General features: G+C 35.4%; 1 protein-coding gene and 1 long non-coding RNA gene across 3 annotated transcripts; one reads left to right on the top strand and one right to left on the bottom strand.

Moving 5' to 3' along the window:
• The first annotated feature begins 210 nt into the window (after window positions 1-210).
• Window positions 211-6,349, top strand: LOC104907869 (vacuolar-processing enzyme). Its single transcript, XM_048644841.2, has 9 exons — window positions 211-491; window positions 2,280-2,444; window positions 3,856-4,012; window positions 4,331-4,416; window positions 4,510-4,709; window positions 5,114-5,162; window positions 5,279-5,488; window positions 5,826-6,032; window positions 6,144-6,349. The coding sequence occupies exons 1-9, from the start codon at window positions 390-392 to the stop codon at window positions 6,324-6,326; spliced, it is 1,359 nt and encodes a 452-aa protein (XP_048500798.1). The 5' UTR covers window positions 211-389; the 3' UTR covers window positions 6,327-6,349.
• Window positions 6,350-11,768: 5,419 nt separating this feature from the next.
• LOC125497566 (uncharacterized) lies at window positions 11,769-15,185 on the bottom strand. 2 transcript variants are annotated; one of them, XR_007274533.2, is made up of 4 exons: window positions 14,746-15,185; window positions 14,158-14,226; window positions 12,824-12,969; window positions 11,769-12,221 (listed from the first exon to the last, which is right to left on the bottom strand). It is a non-coding gene; the product is annotated as an uncharacterized LOC125497566 (long non-coding RNA). The 2 variants fall into 2 exon arrangements; XR_007274532.2 differs by lacking the exon at window positions 12,824-12,969 and having other exon boundaries at window positions 14,746-15,169.
• Between the last annotated feature and the right edge of the window lie 7,179 nt (window positions 15,186-22,364).

Below are 22,364 nucleotides of genomic sequence, written 5' to 3'. Positions count from 1 at the left end.
TGTTTAAAAAAATAGTAAGTTAGTAAGTAGTGCAGTGCAGTAGAGAACAACACATGGTCCACGCAAGACGATTTCCAAGACTCTTCACCTCTTTCACGTGTCACTCCCTACTTTTGCATGGCGTTTATCCCTCTTCTTCCTCTATTTCTATCTCTATCTCTATCTCTATCTCTATCTCTATCTCTATCTCTATCTCTATCTCTATATCTATATTTTTCCTTCAAAATTTCAGTTAATCTCATAAAAACTTCACCTTCTTTCATTATTTTCTAGCTTAGCTAGCTTTCTTCTCTTCCCTGGCGACTTTAAAACTCTATTTGCTGTTAGTATTTGTATTTATACAGGTAGTATGGAGTTGTGAAGCATCGAGGTGGGACTCAAATATCCGCATGACTACTGAAAAAGAAGCAGATGCTGGTTTGGATGATGGTGGTACTAGGTGGGCACTTCTTGTTGCTGGTTCTCAAGGTTTTGGTAATTACAGGCACCAGGTATATTATGGGTGCGTTCTATTCAACTTATTGGACCTGAACTTATTGGAACTTATCTGAACTGAACTTATTGAACCTGAACTGAACTTATTGGAACTTATTAAACCTGATTGGACCTGATTCAACTTATTGGACCTGATTGAACCTGATTGGAACTTATTGGACCTATTGAACCTGATTGACCTTATTGGACCTTATTGGAACTTATTGACCCTGATTGAAACTTATTAGACCTTATTGGACCTGATTGAAACTTATTAGACCTTATTGAACCTGATTGAAACTTATTTGACCTTATTAGACAAAAATATTGACCATGAAAACATAAATATTACCACTAACGTAAATACTACCCCTCAAAATTTTTTATGGAATAATTATTATTATAATACGTCCTTTAAAAAATAATGATTATTAATTATCTCTTATGATAATTAATTTAACAAAAAAATTACTATTTATATATTTGCCTATACATAACTATAATTATAAAATTATTATTATTATTGTTAACCTTAATTATTTGACCATGATTATAATATTATTCAATAGCAATATGAATAATCAAATAATAGACAATAATACAAGTATAATACTATACATTGTGGACTTTAATAAAAAAATTCTAATAATAACATAATCAGCTAATAGTAATATGAATAATAAAATAATAGACATAATACAAATAAATAATAAAATAATAGACATAATACAAATAAATAATAAAATATAGACACTAATACAAGTATAATACTATATAATCATTGTGGTACTTTAATTAAAATTCTAATAATAACATAATCCGCTAATAGTGATATGAAATTATGAATAACAAAATAGTGGACAATAATACAAATGTTTATTAAACATTGACTATTTGGACCTTATTGGACCTTATTAGACCTGATTAGAACTTATTGGACCTTATTAGACCTGATTGGAACTTATTGCACCTGATTGGAACTTATTGGACCTTATTAGACCTTATTGAAACTTATTGCACTTATTAGACCTTATTGCAACTTATCTGAACTTATCTGAACTTATCTGAACTTATTGGACCTGAAACTTAATTTTTTAAGTTGAACAGAACGCACCCTATATGCGTACAAGTTAATTATAGTACTCCCTACGTTCTGAAATATTTTATTGTTTAGAAATAGTTGCACCATTTCAGGTTTTCACGTTTGACGATATATAATTTTCAAACGTTAAAATCTTTCATTATCAATTAATAAAAATTATAAAAAATTAATATTAAAAAATATATATATTGAGATGAGTATGCTTTTTTAAAAATAAATCATTTAAGATAATCAGAATGTAAAATGTGAATAATAAACACTATGTAAATGGTTTAATCTATATTAATATATTAAAAGGCGTGCATAAGCAAGGAATTGTGTTACGTGGCGTTTTTCTTGGGGAGTTTTAGTTCATGTAATCCATGTACATAAAAAATTTAGAAATTGTTTAGTATAGAGTTTAATTTCGAGATCTTAAGTACATATACTAAAGTCTTAACTACTAGACTAAATTATATTTAGTGATATTATCATAAAGTGTGATATTAATAAATGAAATTTTTTCTTACTCGGAATTTAGCGCGGGTCTAAAAACTAGTTATATCTCTACACGAAGTAAATGGATAAAACGTTAAGGTGTTTCATTTATTTTGCTAAAGTGTTCCGTTTATTTTAAAATGGAGGAAGTTTTTTTTTTTTTTTTTTGTCACACCATCAAGCAAGTTGTATTTAATTTGGGATTTATAATTGTGTACTACTGCAGGCAGATGTTTGCCATGCGTATCAGATATTAAAGAAAGGAGGATTGAAAGATGAGAATATAGTTGTGTTTATGTATGATGATATTGCTGATAATCCGCTTAATCCTAGGAAAGGTGTGATTATTAATCACCCTAAAGGCGAAGACGTATATGCTGGTGTTCCTAAGGTAAACTTCTCTTTTTTCTTTCAACATTTTCTATACAACATTTGCACCAACAGTGTCATATCTATGTTACTTGGACTCTTCATTTCAACTCAAGTATTTTTTCGGATTCTTGAATTCCAAGTTCCAACATGGTTAGAACATTTGGACACTCCATTTTGGACCAAAATCATGAAAAAGTTTCTCAAAATAGCGAGAGTCTGACACTTGGATAGGTACCCAAGTTTGAGCAATATAGCTTGTCTTAACCCCAGAATAGTAAGGGGTTATGGGAAATTGAAATTACACGAGAAAGGATTCTAAAAATATTTAGATTAGCTGATAGTAATTCGTTATGCAACAGTTGTATAAAAATTTTCTTTCCTAAAGTTATATCTTGCTAAATTTTGTGTTTTTTCCATCAATTTTTTTTATTTTATAAATTCATGTTTATATAAATTAAGAGGTACACATGCAAACTCTTGTAAATTCATTTCACACTTTTTTTTTTTTGCAATTTTGTCTTAATTAGCCTAATATATTTGAGTCTCTCCAGATTGAGGAAAGTCCCACATTAAGGAAAGTCCCACATTGGATAATCAAAACAAGTTTGCTCAATTAATATATCCCATTGAAAGTATTCCTTTCGCTGAGCTAAGTAACGTGAGCTTGTAACCCATGTGGGGGCAACAAGGTGATGGAACATGATCGTGGCCTTCTGGGTCGGGTCTATGGTTGGCTGAATGCTGTCTCGCCCTATCCAAGTTGGGAGTTGGCTCATGTGGCTTGGGCGAAGGCCTTAAGCTTCATGGGCCCTAAAGTGGAGGGTACTGCGTGAGGCTGGTTTCACAGAGCAACGAAAACCTCCCACTCTTGTCAGTGGAAGGATAACGGGCTAGTGCCTCCTTGGCCCATTAGTACCTAGTTGGCTGATATCTTAAATGGACCATCGCTTTTTCTTTTTTTGGCTCACATGATTATGTATGTGTCAAATTATACTTGCATTTTATGACCATCACTTTTTTCCCCTATACTAGATAACATATGCATGTCTAGGTTTAGGAAGCATTCAGGCAGTTAAGATGCTGATCTCATTTGTTATATTTCGTAGTCATAGATGTGTATAGCATTAGAAACAATTAAAGATCTTGTTCGCAAGGTGAAATGATTATGTATGTGTCGAATTATACTTGCATTTTATGACCGTCACTTTTTTTTTCCCTATACTAGATAACACATGCATGTCTAGGTTTAGGAAGCATTTAGGCAGTTAGGATGCTGATCTCATTTGTTATATTTCGTAGTCATAGATGTGTAGAGAATTAAAAACAAAGATCTTGTCTGCCCTGTTAAATGATTATCTGTCTGTCGAATTATACTTGCACTTTATGACCGAGTTGTTTGATGCTTAAGGCATTTCTGTTATATATTACAGGACTATACCGGGGAGCATGTCACAGCCGAGAACATGTATGCAGTGCTTCTTGGGAACAAGAGTGCTGTAAATGGTGGTAGTGGAAAGGTCATTGATAGCAAACCAAATGACAGGATCTTTTTATACTACTCTGATCATGGTGGTCCTGGTGTGCTGGGTTAGTACCTACATTATTCCTTTTCATAACCATTGTACAAGGCCTGAAAATTACTTCCCCTACTCGGTAAATGTGGACTGCCTAAGCAGACCGATTACCGAAACACATAATATTCTACAAAGTCCATTGGGGCCAGGCCACACCATAAAATGATGACCTGACTAATTGAGATGGGCCACAATCTAAGCCGGAATTCTGCTGCCAAACCCAGTATTTGTCATCTCTAGCTGCAATTTTTATTGAATAAATTTTGCAATAATGCCCCAGATTTTCAGTTAAGGTTTTTAATCAAACTAAAGGATTTGAAGTTGGTTGTAGGTATGCCAAATATGCCATTCCTTTATGGTAAGGACTTCATTGAGGTATTAAAGAAGAAACATGCATCCAAAAGCTACAAGGAAATGGTAAATGATCAAAGTATCTGATTATAAGTTGGAATCTTAGCTAGACTTTTGTTAGTTTGACTAACAGAAGTCTAATTTATACATGTATTCCAGGTAATATATATTGAAGCTTGTGAAAGTGGTAGTGTTTTCGAGGGCTTGATGCCCGAGGATCTTAACATTTATGTTACAACGGCATCAAATGCTGAGGAGAGTAGCTGGGGAACATACTGTCCTGGTATGAACCCTGCACCACCACCGGAATTCATGACATGCTTAGGCGATTTGTATAGTATTGCCTGGATGGAAGACAGGTTGTTTCCCTATCAACTCTGTACATCTTTCCTCTTACAGGGTATAGTAGTTTGATCACATTTTTTGAGAAATCGATATAATATGAAAAATTATTTTTATGTTACATCTTTTTAGCATTCATCTTAATCTATTATTTCAAGATATTGAATTTGATTAATATTACGGAACATAGTTACTAATTTCTTTGAAGGCCATGAAACGCTCCAACTAATGAAAAATCAAGAAGCTTGGCATCCTCTAAATTCGGTGTTAATCATGAATAAACTCGGATATAGTTGCTTCTCTGTCTATGAATTGATCATTCTAATGATTAGTACATGCTGCTCTATATACCGCCGTACTGGCCTTTTGTTTTCCTTAAGAAAGCAGCGTAAACTAAAAGTATTATAACTTTTGTCTGCAGTGAGACACACAATTTGAAGAAAGAAACAATCAATCAACAGTATGAGAAGGTGAACTCAGTTGAACTCAGTTGAACTCAGTTTAGTGGAATAGCATAGTTCATTCTCTGGCATACGAGTAAAATTGGTGGTGGTTGATAATGTATGCATGTACTTTGATCTGGCAGGTGAAGGAGAGAACTTCAAATTATAACACCTATACTGCTGGATCCCACGTGATGGAATACGGAAATAAAAGCCTTAAACCCGAAAAACTTTATCTGTACCAAGGCTTTGATCCAGCGACTGTGAACCTTCCTCCTAACAGATTGCCTCTTGATTTTAAGTTGGGTGTTGTTAATCAGCGAGATGCAGACATTCTATTTCTTTGGAAAAAGGTAAGCCTCCAATTCGGTCCTTTCAAACTGAATAGTTCGGTGGGTATTCGTCCCTGATGTTAGACTTGAATTGTTCATTTTATTCTGAAGTGCAGTTGTTGCAAAGAGTTAGGATGCGTTCTTTTGACCTTATTTTTTTTTATAAAAAAATTTATAGAGCTGATCTAGTCTAATAAGTACGTGATAAGTTCAAGCGAAGAGAAATTTTGATTGAAATGGCCAAATCTGTCTGTTGTACAGTCTGCCTGTTGTATACTTGTATGTGTATCGATGTCTGTCAGTACTTGCGAGTTCGTAGAAGTTACTGAGCTGAAATACTTTTGCCTGTCTCTTGTAGTATGAAAGATCAAGAGATAAACCAGAGGAGAAGCATAAAATCCTTCAAGAGATAACTGAGACCATGAAACACAGAATTCATCTAGACAGCAGCATTGAACTTATTGGAAAACTTCTATTTGGACCAAACAATGGCCAATCTGTCCTGAGCACAAAACCAAGACCGGGAATGCCGCTTGTGGATGATTGGGATTGCTTGAAATCAATGGTAAAAAAGAATCTATACTCTTTGCAAAGAGGGTTTCACCTACTTATCGCTCTCTTGATTTAGCTAAGTGCCTTTGTTAGATGATGGACGTTCTATTTTTTGTCTCCTCAGGTCCGCGTGTTTGAGAAGCAATGCGGGTCCTTAACTCAATACGGCATGAAACACATGCGAGTGTTTGCTAATATCTGCAACGAGGGGATCCTGCTTCAAGCGATGGAGGAAGTTTGTGTAGCAGCTTGCAGTGGGCACAACTCGGGCCTCTGGCATCCTTTGTTGCAAGGCTATAGTGCTTAAATGACCAGCCCCATTGCTGTTTACTGCCGTTGTATGTGCCTCAGTGCCATCATATGTCCTATCATACATAAATGATTGTATTATAGCCTTTATAGGTGGTGTTCGGGTAGTTTACGTATTTGTCGTATGTTGAATACTTGAGTGGCCACCTCTCTTCCCCTCCGGCCAAATAAACCATCCTTTAACATCTTTTAACCTCCCAACAATCTCCCATCCAAAACCATCTCATTCTCAATCTCCCTCTCTCACAAATTCACCACTTCACCATGAGAGAACAACTCCAACTGTGCGCCACAATGCGAGTCCACACTAACACGGTGAATCGCAACCCCAATTGAAAACTTTGACATGATCATAACCGCCTCACATGACAATTTCATCATCCTCAAGAAGTTCCTCAAGGAGGACACAACTTGCGGGGTGCCACAAACCGCCTCATGGGCCACTCCCATTTTGCCGAGGACATGGTGCTCTCCTCCGCCGTGGGGGGAGGGAAAGGTAAAAATATGTTGTATATTTTATTATACAATTAAAATTAATAGAAACGAATGAGACAGTGACACGTGGACATTTAATGTGTTAAAGAGGTTGATAATAGGTCAAGAGTTGTTAAAAATAGATAGGTATTAAATGTTAACTTATTCCAGGATAATAAATGGTTGACTTATTTTTAGAAGACCGTACAATGGTTGATTATTCTTGACAATTTTTCCAAATAAAAAGGCAAAAGTTACTTTAATTCTTTTGGCTTCTTTTGTATTTTACAATTTTTATTTTATAAGATTATAAAAATGTACGTAATTGACTTTGTGGAATGGATACACTGAGTCTAATTTTTCAGATTTAAATGATTCAATCATGAGAAAACATTGTGAATCTAAATAAGAAAAAAAAAATTATATAATAATCAAATTGGATTAGATTCAGACTCAAGAAAAAAAGTTCCGGACTAGACTGGTTTCAGAAAAAGTTTGGATCGGATTTGGACTCAATTTCTCGATTCCAAAAAACACTTTTGAAAAAAAACCATCCAGCAAGTGGGGGTTTCCAGGTAATGTGTTTTTTGACTTATGATTTAGCTTGATTAGTACCATCATCATACAAGCTATGTAGTGTCTCGTTAAATATTACTTGGAGGAAGGCCCCAATATCAACTGGTTTTTCATAGTTGTATTAAAAAACAAAGCAGTTTCTCTATCTCTAAATCCACCAAAGAGCTATCCCAAAATAAGTTGTTTTCAGTAACATGGATATTAGAAGTTAATTATCCAGTACTACTTCAAGAGAAGTTAATTTAACTGAGGATGAAGAGCTTGATTATCCAAAGTACTCCAAATCACTCTGGCCGGAGGACAATCACGACGTATGTGGAGCGATCTTTCCTCATTATCCCCACATATGTAACATTTGGGGAAATCGGTCATATGTAGTTTGATATGGTTAAAATGATATAAGATGCGGTCATGGCAGGCAAGCCAAAGGCTCGAATTATTTGTTGAACCGGTGCCTCCCAAATAGCAACTCAACAATGGTCCTCGATTAAGTCTTCTTCATGTAGCATAATTCGATCTCCAGACTTAATACTACCTCTGTTTTTATTTGTTGCAACAGTCACCTTTTTGCACAAACTTTAAGAAATGAGAAAAAAGAGTATAATTGACTCACTTGCCCTTGCTACTAGTACTGTAATTAAATGGGGAGAGTAGGTGAAGTAAGGGTAATATAGTCAAATTATCCCAAAAGCTTTTCTAAAAAGGGAAATGTTGCAACTAATAAAAAACACCTAAAAGTAGAAATTGTTGCAACTAAATAAAAACAGAGGTAGTATAAAACTTACCTTTAGCATTACCTTGCCAGGCCAGTAAAAAGGATCACTTGTATCCTGATTTTGCTTCACTTTGTAAGCTTGAATAAGGTTAAGCGTGTCTAACAGTACGAATGTCGTAAAGGTAAAATTATACTTCCTCCGTTTCAAAATAAGTGCAACATTTGCATAGTGTTTACTATTCACAGTTTAAACTTTAATTAGCTTTTGTGATTTACATTTTAGGAAAAACATAGTCATGTGGGATCTTGTTAGATTCGTCTGAATGTGAATTTTTTTAATATCAACTTTTTATAATTTATACTTATGGATAATTGAAGATATTAACGGTTAAAATAATGCATTGGCAAACGTGAAAACAAGAAGTGTTGCACTTATTTAGAAACAGAGGAAGTATAACATTATTCTTAACGTAATTCATATTTTCTTTTCCGGTTATACTCTTCCCGTTATTAAATTTAGTTTTTTCAAATTTAATATTTAAACTTAAGTAATATCTTTACATATATGCATATGATGAATGGTTTTTATTTTAACGTATAAATCGAGCTCTCTTGAGTTAATATAAATTATTTTGTGAATTATGTTGTGATAGCCCATGTTTTTAAGCATGTTTTAAATAAAGTAATTATGTTTATTAGTTTAAGTAAGCTTTAATATGAGTGAGAAATTACTTGAGAAATCGAATTTAACTACAATTATGCTATTGTGCGTTTTATTGAAATGAGGTATTTGAGTTAATTTTTTGAGTTTTTAATAAAAAAATAAAGAAGGAGAAAGCTTATTGTCTTGCATGTGGCTTAGGCTTTATTCTTTTGGACTGAATTAGTATGAAATGAACTGAAATGAATTTGTCTGAACTGAACTGAACTGATCCGAACTTAAATAAATGGAAATTGTGAGAGGAAACTAACTGAACTGAATTTATCTGAATTGAACTGAATTTTTATTAATTCAGTCCAAAAGAACAAAGCCTTAGTGTGAGAAAGCCACCATTTTGTTGTGATGTCAAAACTAAAAAGCCTAGCCATCTTCTAACTTTATTTGAAGGAAGAAAACCCAAAACTAGACCTGCGCATGGGCCGGGCCTGTTCACGGGCTCGGCCCGCGACGGGTTTTGGGATATGGCGGGCCGGGCTTGAAATTTCAAACTTTTGTCCACGACTCGGCCCAGGCCCACGGCCCGTGGGCTGGGCTCGTGCCTCCTGCGGGCCTAGCCCGTGTTTTATGTTGTTTTTTTGTATTTTTGATAGTTTTAGGCTAAAAAACAAAGAAAAGGAGCGTTCGGCCCGTGGGCTCGTGCCGGTGAGGGCGTAAAATTTTTTGATCGTGACAGGCCCGCGGCCCACGTAGCGGACAACGGGCTAGGCCGCGCCTCGAGCTGGCTCGTGTCGGGCTGGCCCGGCCCATGCCCATCTCTACCCAAAACCCTCATTCCACCTTCTCCATCTCTCGTACCACCCTCATTACCCTACTTTCTGATGCTGGTGTCGTGTTCTCGCTAGAGTCATATCTATCGCCGGCGTTCGAATGGTGCTGCTTGCAATTTCGTCTCTTCCCATTAGGGATGGGTAAGGGTCGGGTCCAACCGGACCCTAGACTCGGACCCTATAATTTTTTTGCAGACCCGGACCCTAAGGGTCTGAAAAAATTGGACCCTGACCCAGAGATCTGGTCTACTTGAATGGTGAGGTGGTTGCTGATATGGCTTTTGGTGATATGAAGCTTAATTCTTGGATGATATTCTCCTCCAAAGAACATTTTCTTGATGTGCTTAAGGACTATTGCATAGAAGAAGGTTTTTCAGTGAGGGTAGAGAAGGTTGATAACAGTAGGTTCACTGCATGTTGCATTGTTGAGGGTTGTGACTAGAGGATCCATGTATCCAAGTTGTTAGACAACCAACTGGTCAATCAAGACCCTCAAAGGAGAACACAAGTTATGTGCGAGGTTGGAGAATAATCCTATGATTTCCACTATATGGTTTACAAGACATTTGAGGGGTGATATTAAAGCTACACCAGACATCCCTATTAAATCATTACAAAAGCTATGCCAAGAAAAGTTCATGTTGAAGCTGAAGAAGAGGATTTTGTATAAGGGGAAGGAGATGACAAAGGAAGTATTGTATGGTGGTTTTGCTGAATCCTATGGGTTGTTGCTTGCCTATGTGGAGATGATTAAAGCAACAGACCCTGGAAGCTATGCTTTGGTGACCTGGGTCAAGTAGCATTGACAGTGAATTTCCTCACTTCAAGGCATGCTTCATCTCCTTTGCAACTCAAGTGAGGGGATTTCTTGGTTGTTGTAGACCTCTTATAAGGATTTATGGCACTCATTTGAGTGGGTACTACAAGGGGGTTCTCCTCACAACTGTTACAATTTATTGAAATAATGAAATATTTTCATTTGCATATGGGATAGTGAGTAAGGAAATCATTGAGAGTTGGGGGCACTTCTTCAGGTGCTTGAAACACCTATTCAGTAGTGAAGGAGTCTGGAGATCAAATTGGACCTTTATTAGTGATAAAATGAGGGTTATATATATAATTGTCTTTATTTGATCTTATTAGGTTTACAACACACCAAGGGATGAGTCATTTACTACTGTTGAGGAAATCAATGAAGTTCGAGACAAGTTTGCTTCCTTCGTTACCGATTGTTGTCTATGAATTTAATTTCTAAATACGTTGTAAACGCGTACTTTAAATCTACGGTAATGTTTTGTAACTCAATTCTACACTTTATACAATAATAGTACGTACTTTAATTTTGAATGTTTATTTGTTGGATTATGAAATTTCATAATGTGCACTTTTTTGTAACATTGTACATATTATGTTGGTGATATATGAGGGGCAAGAGGAGGTTAAGTATGGTGGTGAAAATGAGGCTGCAGACTACGTAAATGTGTTTTGTAAATGTTGCAGCTAGCGCTCTATTGCAATATATACTCTAGGAAGCTAATAATATAACTAGGGCGGTTTTTTTTTTTAATAAAAAAAAATACAAGTGCTTCGGTTGATATTAAACAATCGGAGCACATGATGCACAAGTGCTTCGGTTGTCTACTATCAACCGGAGCACTTGAAATACTCTTAAGCATATAAAAATCATCAAGTGCTCCGGTTGTTAATGCAACCGGAGCACTTGTAAAATTAAGTGCTCCGATTTTTAACCGCAACACTTGAAAAATGCTCAAGTGCTCGTATGGGGTCACTACTACATAATTAACCTTAAGTAACACCCAAAAAATGTTACTTAAAGTGCTTAAAGTGTTACTATAGTTAATAGGTAACACTTATTTGGGTGTTACATCTGCCCGTGTTACCTATGCTATTAGGTAACACTTTTAAATGCGTCTAGTAACACTTAAACAAGTGTTACTTTAAATTTTCTTATGTAACACTTTTAATGCATATTGTTACACTTTTAAAGTGTTACCCACAATTTCTTATGTAACACTTTTTATATCATTAGTAACATCTTATAGTGTTACAATTAGCCTATAGTAACACTTTATTCAACATTATGTATCACTTTTTGCCATCTCATGTAACATATTTTGCGTTATTAGATAACACTTTTTACCATCTCTTGTAGCACTATATAGGTAATTAGGTAACACTTTTCTTTAATATATATATTTATTTAAAATTACAATAAAAATACTAATCAGGCTATAAGAAATTAATATACATTATATTACAATAATGATTTAGTTTCATACACCGATTAGTGCTATATTTCCAAAAACAAACTAATGAAAAAAAAATTATGTACTATATAAAATCAAAACCTTCCAACAAGCAACATATTCATATGATAATCTGACATTAGACCTAATAGTCATATATCTAGTCTCCATCTTCTGTCATCTCGCCATTTGCGTGCACCTTCCTAATCCATATATGCCAATTTGTCAAGACTTCCAACCCAGAGTTTTGTTGTGAAGACTGATCATCTCTTGTTCGATCCATCTTTGGTCCATCCGCCATATGCATATATTTTTCTAACTACCTCGATGTCATGAGTTGATACTTCAATTCTTCATTTTGCTTATCTTGATCCTGTAATAAAACACATCAAAGATGAAATTTTCAACAACAATATTATTTATTCATAAGCAAAGAAAGTAAATATATTTGGAATTCAAAATAATATCATGAAATATGAATTTGGAGAAATGGCTACACTTAGATGATAGTATGTTGCTTGAAATTCTTCTATGCCACATGAAAGCCAGCCAGATTAACAAGAGAGGGGAGGGAAAAGAGATAGAAAAAATACATGTAGATGCTCATTAATAATGAACTTCTATACCACTTTTGAATAATGGCCGGAGTCTTAAATTTAGATCCTATTTTTCTAGATAAACTTTGAAAAAGTTGGTGGTATTAATCCTCTTCCTCATCCTAGCACTCCATTTAGGAACAAGTATACAAGCAATACTAATTGTAGCTACTTCTATCTTAAAATGAAACAACTTATTTTCTACATGCAATAAATAAAAAAATACATGTAATTATTATTTCCAAAGGATATGTACATACAAAAGTCCAGCAATGGATTAAGCTTCAAGCATGCAAGTCCAATCAATCAACTGCACATGTTTTATATATGGTTATAAAGCCTTCAACAACAGTAGATGGCTTACCGCTTGGATCCTTACATTATTGACTCCAGCCCAACTCTAATAATGGCATCTAAGTCAAGAAAATAAGTGGGGAAAGTTGTCATAAAACTTACTTTCGCCAGTCATAATCCAATCAGTTGCCCCAAGCCTATTGAAAATAATGTTCGCACATAGCAGACAAGCTGAAAAGATAGAAAATTTATAGAACGATATCAGATACACGTATCCATTAGGAGGAGCAAGAGAGTGGATAACAAGTTGGAAACTCGCATCAGTTGTTGTTTTTAATTAAAAGAATAGAACATGTGCCAATATAACTGCTACACAGGCAGCACGCAAGAGAGTTGATTTCCCTCCCATGCTTGGTCCAGGGATGATGGTCATTTTTATCCTCTCCCAAAATTGTGTCACTTGGCACAGAAACTCCATTTTCTCTTAGAGCGAATGGATGCCACAATCCTTTGAGCTTAAGAACAGGATCATTGTTGTTTGACTCTAGAATGACATAAATAGACACTAGTGGATTGATCACTCTCTATATAAATTAAGAAACTCTCAACACATATACCATCAAAATCTAGCTACAACATAATAAAGGCCAAGAGGGAATATTTATAGTTGAAAATTTCTTTCTGATTAGATAGTAGCATCTCTTTACAGTTCAATTAAGTAATAATAATGAAAATTAGTAATAATAGTATTACATTAGTAGCAACCTACAGAATTAGTTGCAGAATATAAAAAAAGAAGGGGAAAGTAGTAGATTAGTAATATTATGGGTTTGGATTCATGTGGCTTTCTATTTTTTTTCTACACATTCATACAATGCACATCTCTCAGCTATAGCCTACAACTTGAGATTGAGAGGAAACAAACAAATCTAAATGTCTAGCTAAAGCTAAATCATAAAGCAAGGTTGAATGAATAACTATCGAGTTCTTACTCTTCTGACATCGATACTCAAACCAAAGCATAAATATAACTCTATTCTAAAAAGGGCAGCGAGAAATTCAAAATTGCCCTAAAGTGGTATCAAGTTGAGTAAATTTTATGACAGCTACAGCTTCATTCCTAATCAACTTAAAAATTCAATCTTGACAGATCCATCGCATAAACCCATCAATATATCCAACAATTAAGAGCTTACCTGAATGTTTCCTAAGAATATAATTACTCAAGTTTAGAGATTCATTGATCCAATGATTTCCTAACAACCGAAGTCAGGCAACTAGTTGTAAAGCATATACTCTACTTATTATAGGACAATAAAAGATTGGATTCAAGTTGAGAAAGCATAATAGTTTTCTAAAAGGAAAAGGATCAAACAAATATAAAAAGTCAAGGGATAAAGGAATTAGAAAGGCTCATACCATCATCATGTACAAGCATTATGATGCTAAGGATTCAAGAAAGAACTCAACTTCAAATGAGAAAGAAACCTGAAAATTAGTTATATGGCATTACTATAGGAACTACAGATACAGTATTTCTCATAGTATATACTTATAGGAAAATTGGTGCTGATTACGGGTACATTCTTTAGAATATATGTCGCAGGGGGTTAGTCCTTTAGAATTTCTCGTTATGTTTGATTAGAAAATATGCTTCCTTTGAATCAATTAACAATGCATAAAAAACATGAAGACAAAAAATATTGTGGCAAATTTTGTCAATATCCATATCTTCCCAAAATTTTCATGGAAAACATTTTTTAAAATCGTAAACCTAAATGAAACCAGCTGTTTTGGTTTGCAAATAGATAAGGAAAAAGGATAGATAGAAAGAGCGCCTTCATAAGCCACCATTATGACTAATTAATTTCTTCTAGCTTTCTCTCATTTCTTCTAAAGTGAATTAATCCCAAAGAACAGATATATAAGTGCGAAACACTATATTATAATCTCGCATTCAAATTTAGAACGAAAAAAAATAAATTGGCAAAGCATATGACACAAAACCTGTAAGAGACGACAAGAAGTGTGAAGATTCCCCGGAAAACTCAACAACCTCGGGAAGATTAGTCGGTGGTTTACGAGTCAAAATGCAGACATATTCGTGTCGGAGATCTCAAAACCCTAGTTTCTCCGCTTCTGTGGGCCAATCTCAATCATAGATACCTAGATTAGTCGGGTGTAGCAGAGAGAAGAGTCGAGGTGGGTGAAATTGGAATGGATACATGGAGGGTGGTCAATATTTTCTAGCTTCTAAGGCGTTAATGGGAATTGAAGAAAAATGAAATTAGAAAGAGGAGGGAATCGAGGCACTTCTTTGCAATTTTAGTATTTATTTTTTCACGGAGGCAAAGAATTGTGCCAATAGTTAATGATATTTGAAATTAATATAGTATTGTTAACCTATTTCAAAGTGTAACACGAAAGTGTAACCTATTTCAAAGTTCCTAGTTTTACTCTTTTAGAAGTGTTACTTACTCTAAAGTTTCTAGTGTTACTATTTCACAAGTGTTACCTATTATAAAGTTCATAGTGTTACAATTTTAAAAGTTCTACTATACAGTGTTAAATTTTGTGAAAGTGTTACCTTAAATGTTACAAAAGGTAAAACTGTTACAAAAGTGTTACATATATATTTAGAAAATCAACAACTTAAAAAGTGTTACCTAAATGTGTTACTTAAGGTCAATTATGTTGTAGTGGGTCTGTTGCGGGTGAAATACGGAGCACTTGTAGAGTTTTTAACCGGAGCACTTGATGTTTTTCCACTAGTGTTAGTCATCTAATTTCTAATCTTTTTGTTTTTCTTACATTACTATTATTGGTGTTTGCTAATGTGTGGTACATAAATGTAGGGAGTTGAAACTGCCTTGCATGAAGTCTTCCCTGATGCTACAAGGAGGATATGCTGCCAGCATCTTTATGCAAACTGCAAAAATGTTAGGTTTAGTGGAAGTGCTTTCCACAAACTGTTTTGGGTTGCTGCTGATACACCTGACAAAGTTGGTCCTGATCCGAAAGTCCTGTCCGAAATATCCGATCTGGGTTCGAAACTTGGTCCGAATCTGAAACGATCCGATCCGGTTTGAATCCGGTCCGAAACAATCTTGATCCAGAACTCATCCGAAATTTGAATAATCCGATATAATCTTGACCGATCCGAAATTAATATGATCCAAAGGTAACCCGATCTCAATGCAATTGGAAATTATTGGCTTCCATTAGGCTTTGATCCGAACTACCCGCAATTGATCCGTTTAAAAAAAACGATTATCACAAGTGCACTTTGGCACAAGTTTTGACTATGCAAATTCGTTATGTATACCTTTAGAAATTAAAGCACGAAAAATGACAGTTTCATTTATATACATAACAAAAGCTCATAGTCAAAGAAACTATCAGACCAAAGGAGTAACAACTCCATACATAATAAAGATGAGACAATCCACCATCCGATCCACAACCGTCCGATCCTAAAGCATCGCAATCCGATGATGATCTGAAACATAATTTGAAATTCGGTTCGATCCGAAATGGTATGGTCCGAATATAACTTGATCTGAAACGGTCCGATCTGAATTGATCCGGTCCGAATCCGATCTGAGTGGTCCGATTAACAGGTCTAGTTGCTGATGCATACAACATGTATGTTTACAACAAGGCCATGAAGATAACCAAGCATGATGTGAACGCATCGGAGTATTTGAACAAGGTAGAGGAGCAATGGTCTAGACATGCATTTAAATTTGAAGTTGTTTGTGATCACAATACAACCAACTTTGTGAAGTCCTTTAATGCATGCACAAAATCATTTAGAGACCTCCTTGTCATGTCTTTATTGGAAGGTAATGTTCCCCACCCCATTGTGCCTAATTAATTCGCAAATATGATTAGTAGTTTTAGTCATTTAATTTCTATGATATTTCATTGCAGCTATAAGGTATTGGTGCATGGAAAGAATTGGGTCCAGGTTTTACAAAGCAATTGGCATGGACCCTGATGCCTTGACTGATTATGCCACATGGTACAAGCATGTAGGGGTGAGTTTGAGGTTAGGGATGACCATGTGCATTTCCCCATTAACATAGAGCATAGGAAATGTGGATGTGAGAAGTGGCAGGGGACTGGTATTCCTTGTAAACATGGGCTTAGGGTTATTTTTATCAAAGACTAGATCCTAAGAACTTTGTCTCTACCTACTACAAAGGGGTTGCCTACAAAAGAACCTACTCAAACCACATGCACCTAATGTCTGATTCAACCCAGTGGCCCTTGTTTGAACTTCCTAAAATTTTACCCTTCCATTTCCAAAGAAGTGCTGGGAGGCCAGCTAAGCAGAGGAAGAAAGGGAGATGTGTGAGAAGAAAAAAGGAAAAAGGAGCAACACTGTCAAGTGTGGTCACTGCAAAGAGGTTGGCCATAATTCTAGATCCATGCAAAGGAGCAGCCACTGCCAAACAAAAGAAAGAAGTTGTTGTTGCTGCTGCTAGTGGTCCTTCAACATCAGAACAACCCACAGATGTGCCTGGCAGCAGCTCACAAAAGGGAAAGAAAAGAGCTGCAGCAACATTTAACAGTGCAGCAACATTTAACAGTGCATCCAAGGCTAAGAAGACGAAAAATAACCCTTAAGTCTTGTACTCTCATTTCAGTCGATTTTTTTTATTTTAATTTCATATTTTGTAACTCTCTAAATGCAGTTGTTATGGGTTAATTAATAGTTGAAACAAAAGCTCAATTTTTCGAAAATGTTGTGAAGATCAATTTTTTTGGTGATAAGAAGCTACTGTTTTTTGGACAATGTACACCTACTGTTTTTGGTGAATCATACAATTCACATTTTATTTAATAAAATTCAGATGCATTTGATTACATTACTTCCCATTTCAGTTCTTCATTACAAACACTAGTAAAAGAAACATGATAATTCCTATTTTGATGGTCGCTTGCAAGCACTTGTGTTGTTGCTTGATTTTTTTTTCTTCAATTGCTTCATTTCCTCCACCAACTTTGCATTATTTCCACTTCTTCAAATATATCATCTTATTGCCTATCCCCATCATGTTGCTCAACATAACCACTACACCACCTAAATTTGTTACACACATCACACTTATAGTACAATCGTTGTGGATTCAATGATGATTCCGAGCTCCTAATTGCAAATATTCTCCTACATTTGCAAGTCTTATTTGGCACTCTAATGTAGGAGGATTGAAAATTTGAAGAGCACGAGTGGGAATGTGAGTTCATTATAGTGTAAGAGGCAAAGTAGGCATAAGAGTTTGAAGAGTGCATCAAACAACATCTGATGTTCTTTAAACAACTCCCAACGGCTAGTTTTGAATATTTTTTTAAAAAAAATTTCATACATTTATCTTATACTTCAAGGGTATATGGTGCATAAGAAACATGCACTAACGACACACTAACGCAGTTCATCATTAATGACATTTGGTGCAATTTAGTCAAACCTCGGGGGCATTTGGTGCATTTTTCAAACAACGAGGATATTTAGTGCATTTCGTTAAACCTTAGGGGTACCTCATGAAAAAACCGTTAAAGTAATCAAGAGGCGCTTCCAAATTAACTATTTTTGTTGGGGAGACACCCTCCTCCTCTAATTTTATAAGTATAACAAATACAATAATTTTTAAATAAATTCTCTATGCATATAAAGAAATACTTATAGTAAGTGTTACTACCATTTTTACATTCGGTGTGCATTGACTTGTTTGCAAAGTCATCCAACTGAATTTGCATCAACAGTAAGTGAAGAATGAAATCACCAATATTTTCTTCTTTAAAAAAACATAGTCATGATATTGTTATTAAGATTACCCATGATTATAGGCAAATAGCACATACCTCAATTGCTCGATTATTATTCTATGCAATATCTCAAGTATTGTAGCCAGATGACACATGATAAATTGAAAGACCGCGTAATATCAAATATGAAGATTGAAGAGTTGTACTCCAATATACCAATAAGCAAAAGTGATGGTTGATAGAAAGTGAAAACTCGAATATGGTAACATATTTGATCGGAAAATTCTAAAGTGATCATAGTGAAACTATGACCACCAAAAAAAACAGGTTTAGATACTCGAATAAAATTTTGTGCATATAAAGCCACAAAAACACTTCATCAAACTATACAAACTAATTTTTCTTTTAACTAAAGTTCAAGCCACCTGATAATTGAGATTTCTCCCCAAAAAAAAAAAAAATCAAACAAGCAGGTGGAGCAAATTAAAGTACAATAATCAAGCACCACTGAAATGGCACACCAATAAATATCCTAAGACACTAATTTATTGTCAGCCATAACCAAATTAGAACTACCAGTTCAAGTCTCAAAACTTCATTAACAACTAGATTTTTCTAATGGAATGTTTTAAAGAAATTGGAAGAAAGATTTAAGCTTTATATCAAAAAATGTTTTTCTGCATTCTCATTTCTTGCATAAGTTTTTCTCACTATTTTGTGAGTGTTTCTCTCTTGTCTATTACAATATATCAGCATCTATATAAAGCAAAAAACTTCCCTAGCTTTCTCTCCTAAAACCTAGGAAAGGAAAATATCAGGAAGGTGCTGCAGAATGCCAGCATCACAAAGAGACAAAAGCCTAAACAGCTGTAATCTGTCACATGACAGCAGCTGTAGTTTCTAGAAATATCTAGAAGAATCTTAGCAAATGATTAGCTGTGATCATCTCAATGATTGCCAATGATCACTTAATAGCACGTGAAACATTTGCAGCAATATAATAAACCCATCATATTTTCTTCACACCCCCTTCAAGTTGGAGCTTGGGGTATGTGACAAGACCCAACTTGAATGATAAAAAATGATGCTGCTGCTTAGGAAGACTTTTGGTCATCAAATCTGCAAGCTGCGACTGAGAAGAGACATGCTCAGTGCATAAGAAACCTGATTCAATGTTTTCTCTAACATAATGACAATCAATGTTCAAGTGTTTTGTTCTTTCGTGAAACACTGGATTGGCAGCAATGTGTTGAGCAGCTCGATTGTCACAGTATAAAGTGATAGGCTTAGGAATGGAGAATCCTAAATCTTGAAGAAGACCTTCAATCCAAACTACTTCACTTGTAGTCTTGGACATGCTTCTGTATTCAGATTCTGCAGAAGATTTAGAGACAGTTTGTTGTTTTTTTGTTTTCCAAGACACCAAACAATCGCCTAAGAAGATGCAAAAGCATGTGAGGGATCTTCTAGAGAAGATACAAGATCCCCAATCAGCATCACAATAGGTTTGTAGAGTCATGGAACTATCTGCTGGGTAGAAAAGACCCCAGTCAATGGTTCTTTTAAGATATCTCACTATGTGAAAGGCTGCATCAAGGTGAGGTTGTCTTGGACAATTCATGAATTGGCTCAATTATTGCACACTAAAAGAAATATCAGCTCTTGTGAGATTGAGATAGAGGAGTTTTCCAATCAACCTTCTATATATCTCAGGGTCAGCTAACACTTTTCCTTCTTCAGAAGACAGCTTGAGACCTTGAGGCAGAGGTGTCATAGCTTCTTTGCAATTCATCAACCCAGTGTTGTTGAGAATATCAAAGATGTATTTTCTTTGATTTAAGAGTGTCCCTGCTGTGTGTTTTGAAACTTCAATGCCTAGAAAATATCTAAGCTCCCCCAAATCCTTTATAGTGAAGGCTTGATCTAGGCTTTGCTTAATAGAGGCAATAGCAACATGGTCATCACCTGTGAGCAATAAATCATCAACATAGACAAGGATGAAAGATTTCTTGCCATTATTTGATTTAGAGAATAAAGAATAGTCCCTCTTGGATTGAATGTAACCATGTTGTAGTAGAAAAGCTTTGAGTTCAACATTCCAAGCCCTGGAAGCTTGTTTCAAGCCATACAAGCTTCTTTTGAGCTTGCATACCTTCCCTTCAGGAACAAAGTATCCTTGTGGGGGCTTCAAATAGACTTCCTCTTCAAGGTAACCGTGCAAAAAAAGCATTATTAATATCAACATGATGTAAATTCCAGTTTTGAAGAGTAGCAAGGGCTATTAACACTCTAACTGTTGTGAATTTTGCAACAGGAGAGAATGTATGTTTATAGTCCTTGCCTTTAATCTGTTTGTCTCCTCTTGCAACTAACCGTGCCTTTAGCCTTTCAATGCTTCCATCAGGCCTATGTTTCACTTTATATACCCATTTTGAGGCAAGTGGTTTATGTCCTGGTGGCCAATCTGTGATCTCCCAAGTGTCATTACTTTCAAGAGCCTCTAATTCCAGTTGCATTGCATCTTTCCATCCTTGATGCTGAGAAGCTTGATTATAAGTGTCTGGTTCTATTATCTGCATGACATTGTTCATGCTACTGATGTAATCATCAGAATAGTGCTGCACTTCTTTCACTCCATGCACACTAAAAGAGCTAGACAAGTCATGTCCTTCATCATTCTGGTTCACAACAGGAAGTTGATGAACAAAGTCATCAAACTTATGAGGAACAACTCTTGTTCTAGTCGTTCTTCTCAAAATAGGAGCACTGGTAGGAATAACAGCTTGTGAAGAGGGATCTTGAGTATGATCTGAAGTTTCACAAGGTCTAGGTGAACCACTCTGGTGAGGATGAGCTGTGTGAGAGAGAGGAAATTCATTGTTGGGACTGTGAGGTACTTCTGGAGAATCTTCAACTGTAGGATCATCAAAATCCATCATGTGCTCATTATCCAGTTCAGAGAAAGGATGAAAAGAAATCTGATGTTGAACTTGTTGAGTCAAATCATTTTCAGTTTTAAGGAAAGGGAAGATCTCCTCCTTAAACATACACTACATCTCTACTGAGATATATTTTTCTTTTTTGAAGATCAAAAGGCTTGTAACCCTTCTGATTACAAGGATATCCAAGCAAGACAGATCTTATTCCTTTCTCACCAAATTTATCTGTTTTCTTGGCAGATGGACTTCCATAACAAAGGCATCCAATGATCCTCAAATGATCATAGGTAGGTTTTGTTTTCATTAGTCTTTCATAAGGGGTTTGCCACCCTAAGACTGATGAAGGAAGAAGATTGATAATATGGGTGGCTGAAAGGATACATTCTCCCCATAAATAGCTTGGAAATCCAGCATGAATTTTCAAAGCTCTGGCTGTCTCCAATAAGAATCTATGTTTTCTTTCAACTCTTCCATTTTGTTGAGGAACCCCAGCTATACTCCTCCGATGAACTATTCCCTTTTCACTCAAAATTTTCCCACATTCTTCCTGGAAGATTTCAGTTCCATTATCACTCCATAATACCTTAACCTTTTTATGAAACTGATTTTCAGTATAAGCAAGAAAATTAACTAAAGTTCCTTTCACTTGCTCTTTGTTAGAAAGAAGGAAAGTCCATGTTGTTCTACTGTAATCATCAACAACAGTTAGAAAATAGCTAGCTCCTGTTTTTGTTTTTGTGTTATAAGGCCCCCAGAGATCAACATGGATCATATCAAAAATGGAATTTGCAATAGATTTGCTAAGATTGAAAGGAAGCCTATGATGTTTGGAGACACAAGTATCACAGAAATATTCTTTGATTCCTTTGCAATTACAGAAACTCAAATGTCTCATTTTAGAAAGAGATACATGAC

This window comes from Beta vulgaris, chromosome 5 (genome assembly GCF_026745355.1).
Source record: "Beta vulgaris subsp. vulgaris cultivar EL10 chromosome 5, EL10.2, whole genome shotgun sequence".
NCBI lineage: Eukaryota > Viridiplantae > Streptophyta > Magnoliopsida > Caryophyllales > Amaranthaceae > Beta > Beta vulgaris.
This window is presented reverse-complemented; position numbering and strand designations above follow the sequence as displayed.